Here is a 4057-nt window from a genome sequence, read left to right as displayed (position 1 = left end):
AAATGTCTAATTTCTCGGAAATTAATAAATTAAAAAGAAATATGAAAAAGTTGAACAATGGTGAAAGTAGCGTTGAATTTTTGAAATAAATATATATATAGATATATATACATATATTTTTCGCTACGTTGGGTTTAGCCGTATTTGATTTTCTCTGCGTTTTTGTAATTTTTGTGATATTTATATCGAGGTTATATAGTTAATTTTGGATCCCTTTTAAAACATAAATTAAGAGGAGTATCACCGTATTTTTATTTTTTGAATTAGCTAACAATTTAATTAAATAATTTAATTTAGAATTAACTTGTATTTTTATATAGCTTTAAAGGACACACTTTTTAAACTAGTTGAATATAATTTGTTGTCGTCAACGCATAAGGAGTGTTGTGTACGAACATTAACTTATATTCTAACGTTCAATATTATAAATTGAAAGTTAAACTGTTTTTTGGTAAAATGAATAAAAATAAATGTTTGCAATGTTCAGAGGCGAAAGGTCAGGGGAAGGCTGTTAAATGTTCTCAGTGTGAGTTCTTTGCGCATGCGAACTGTGTTTCAATTCCTGAAGAGGTTTGCAACCTCTTGGATTCCAGCACCAACCTCAGATGGATCTGTGATAGATGCTCAAGTCTAGGACCTAACATTAAAAAGTTGACCAGCTCTGCAGATTCTCTCAGAAAAGATGTTTTCAACAAACTCAGCACATTGAACGATTTGAATGGAAATATAAAGTCAGAGCTCGAGAATATCAACGCAGTAATAGAAAGTAACAAAGAAAAGTTAAATAAACTTGAGAGCTCTGATGTTTTTCGTGGTGAATTGAACACCTTGAAGAATGATATGAAAGTATCATTTGCAGATATCGTCAGTCGCGGGATTAAAGGACACACTGATGATATAAAGGCTGAAGTAAAAACAGTCCAGGCGACAATAAATGATGCTAAACAAATCAAAGAAAGAGAAAATAATCTAATTATGTTTCATTTGCCTGAGAGTGGCAGTGATCGGGTGGACGTCATGAAAATTCTGAAACACCTGTCTAATAATGTTGTTGATGCTAACCTAGTTCATCTAACTAGACTCGGAAAAAAATCAGACGATCATACTCGACCGCTGCTTTTGAAAATGGATAGTGTTGACATAAAAAACATGATAATTAAAAACGTCTCTAAATTAAAATCGCTTGACGTCAGCCTGGGTCGCATCGGACTCAGTCACGATCTCTCTCCAGAGCAGAGAAAGGAACTAAGGTCAAAGATAGAGGAGGCAAGGGCATTGGAAGCTTCTGACAAGGGTTTTTTATACCGTGTAAGAGGTCAGGTTGGCAAATGGAGGGTGGTGAAATTTCCGGTAACTCAGAGACAGACCTAGGTGTTCAACTGACGAATACTAATGATGTTGGTGGTGATGATGGCGTTCATGGTGTCATGGTGACTTTCTGACGACAAAGAGTATTGGTAGTAGTAGTTTTGTTGGTAATGCTTGTGGGTATGATGATGGCCGTGGTGATGATTTTAGAAAATATTCGATATCAAATTGTAATGTTAATGATTTTAAAAATTATGGTCATATTAGTGCAAGTGATAGAGTTAGTGGTAAAGATGGTGGTGGCAGTTTTAACATAAAAGATGTTAGTTTTAATTTGAATAATAATAGTAATGTTGTTGGTGGTGAAGATTTTGGTGTTCTCAGTCTGACGCTTGGGGTTATTGGTAACGATTATTTGGATTCATCTCTCGACGGTAATAAATGTTTAATGATGAAAGGCACTGGCAATGACTTAAATGGTAATGTTAATTTTGGTTGTTGTAATGATGGTCATGGTCTTGATGGTGGTGGTTATTCGATGGTCTGTGGTACTGGAAGCGATCTGAACGTTATTGGAAAAAATGATTGTGGTAAAGATGATGGTAGTGATTGCGTAATAACAAATGGTGCCGGTAGTGATTGTAATGAAAGTGGTGGTTTTAATGATTTTAAAAAAGTAGGTAATAACAATGTAATGAAAGGTGGTGCTGTTGGTAGAAATATTGGTGGAATCAAAAATGATCGGACTAATAATAACTTTTGTGTGGTTAAAATAAAATTGGGTTTACTAAATATAAGATCGATTGGCTCAAAGTACAACATCATTTATGATTTGATCAGTGATGGTTTGGATATTTTTGTTGTTACTGAATCATGGCATGGTTCATCAGAAAATCCCTCCATTGCGTTATCTGCTCCTCCCGGTTACCGCTCTGTAGATTGTGTAAGAGATCACGACCCTCTTCATGGTGGATTGATAATATTTTTTCGTCTATGTTTGAAATGTAAAAAAATAGCCTTACCTACAGTTACCACATTTGAAGTTTTGGCGGTCAGGTTCACAGTTAATAGTCAGGAGTTTATTTTGCTCGCTATTTACAGACCGGGTTCTGCACAGCTGTCTGGATTATTTTTTAGAGAACTGATTTCTATTCTGGAAAACATTACAGTACTCAGTTCTCGAATTGTTTTAACCGGGGACTTCAATGTGCACGTTGAAAAGACGAATGATCCTCATGCTGCTAATTTAAATGAAATCTTCGATAATTTTCAACTCATCAATCGTGTAAAAGCACCAACACATTTACGTGGTGGTACACTAGACTTGATAGTAACCTCCGAGGATTTTCCAGTTCATGATTGTTTAGCCCATCCAAGTGGAATTTATTCTGATCATAGTTTTATTTGGGCTGAACTGTCGATGACTCGAGGATATTTGGTTGGAATTAAAAAAGTTTCTAAAATGTGGAATCAGATGAATGTTGATGACTTCATCAAACTTGTGCTTGAATCTCCACTCTCCAAATCATGTCAAGGCAATGAGGTAGACAAGGAATTGCATTTATTTAACAACGAGTTAAAATCTATTGCTGATAAAGTTGTCCCTATTCGTGCAGTGACCGGCAATAACGTTCGTATGGCTCCGTGGTTTGATAATGATTGCAGGTTGGCCAAGCGTTTGTGCAGAAAAATGGAAAGAAGATACAGAAAAAGTTCACAGTTGATTCATCAAGATGAATGGAAGACTGCGTTGAAGAATAAATCGGAACTTAGAATAAATCGGAACTTTTCTCTAAAAAACGTCGCCAGTATTGGACAAAAGTTGTTGATGAAAATAAGATGAAACCAAAAAATCTTTGGCGGGTTGTGAACAGCATTTTCTGCAGGGGTCGTAACGATAAACCCTGCTCGGATATGGATGAACTAACACCTGATCGATTTATGTGCTATTTCAATGAAAAGTTAAGCAAGCTGAGAGATAGTGTCAACAATGATGCTCAACCGAGCCTGGCAGAATTTCAATCAGGTGTCAGTAATAGTTTGTTCTCAACGTTTTCTATGGTTTCTGAAGAGGAGGTAATACAGTTAGTTCAAAATTCACCTACAAAGTCGTGTCAACAAGATGTAATACCTACCCACGTATTAAAGAAGTTTATAAAACTATTCGCACCATTTTTAGCAAGCCTGATAAACAGCAGTTTAAATGTGGGACAGTTTCCTTCTGGCTGCAAGCATGCTATCATAACTCCGCTGCTGAAGAAACATAATCTAGACGAAAATGATGTTGGGAACTACAGACCAATTTCTAATCTGTTTTTCCTATCCAAAATTATCGAACGTGTGGTTGCCAGGCAAACACTCAGTTACTTGAACAATAACAATTTATTGCCGAAATATCAATCTGGATTCCGTCAGTACCATTCGACTGAAACTGCCCTTTTGCAAGTTTTCTCAGAAGTGTACGGGGCAATTGATGAACAAAATGTGGCAATGCTAGTCTTTCTTGATATGTCATCCGCATTTGATTGCGTAAATCACAAAGTAATTTTAACAAGACTACGTTGCAGTTTTGGAATCTCTGGTGCTGTTCTGAGGTGGTTTGAGTCGTATCTGGTAGGTAGATCACAACAGGTATCATTCGGTGGTAAATTGTCTGAGGTTAATGTTATGCTGTCTGGTGTGCCACAAGGTTCGGTTCTAGGTCCTATTCTGTTCCTGATCTATACATCTGAGGTACTAAAAATAATAG

General features: G+C 36.3%; 1 protein-coding gene across 1 annotated transcript in view; it reads left to right on the top strand.

Annotated features, from left to right (window-relative positions):
* Positions 1-456: 456 nt before the first annotated feature.
* Positions 457-4057, top strand: part of HELRODRAFT_183157 (hypothetical protein) — a gene marked incomplete at both ends in the record, with an annotated part of 6384 nt that continues 2783 nt past the window's right edge. The window contains 2 exons of the mRNA XM_009012196.1: positions 457-1320; positions 1451-2659. Of these exons, the coding sequence (XP_009010444.1) occupies positions 457-1320; positions 1451-2659 (2073 nt within the window). The remainder of the gene's footprint in view (positions 1321-1450; positions 2660-4057) is intronic.

The sequence above is a fragment of the Helobdella robusta genome, assembly GCF_000326865.2.
Source record: "Helobdella robusta unplaced genomic scaffold HELROscaffold_100, whole genome shotgun sequence".
Classification (NCBI taxonomy): Eukaryota; Metazoa; Annelida; class Clitellata; order Rhynchobdellida; family Glossiphoniidae; genus Helobdella; species Helobdella robusta.
This window is presented reverse-complemented; position numbering and strand designations above follow the sequence as displayed.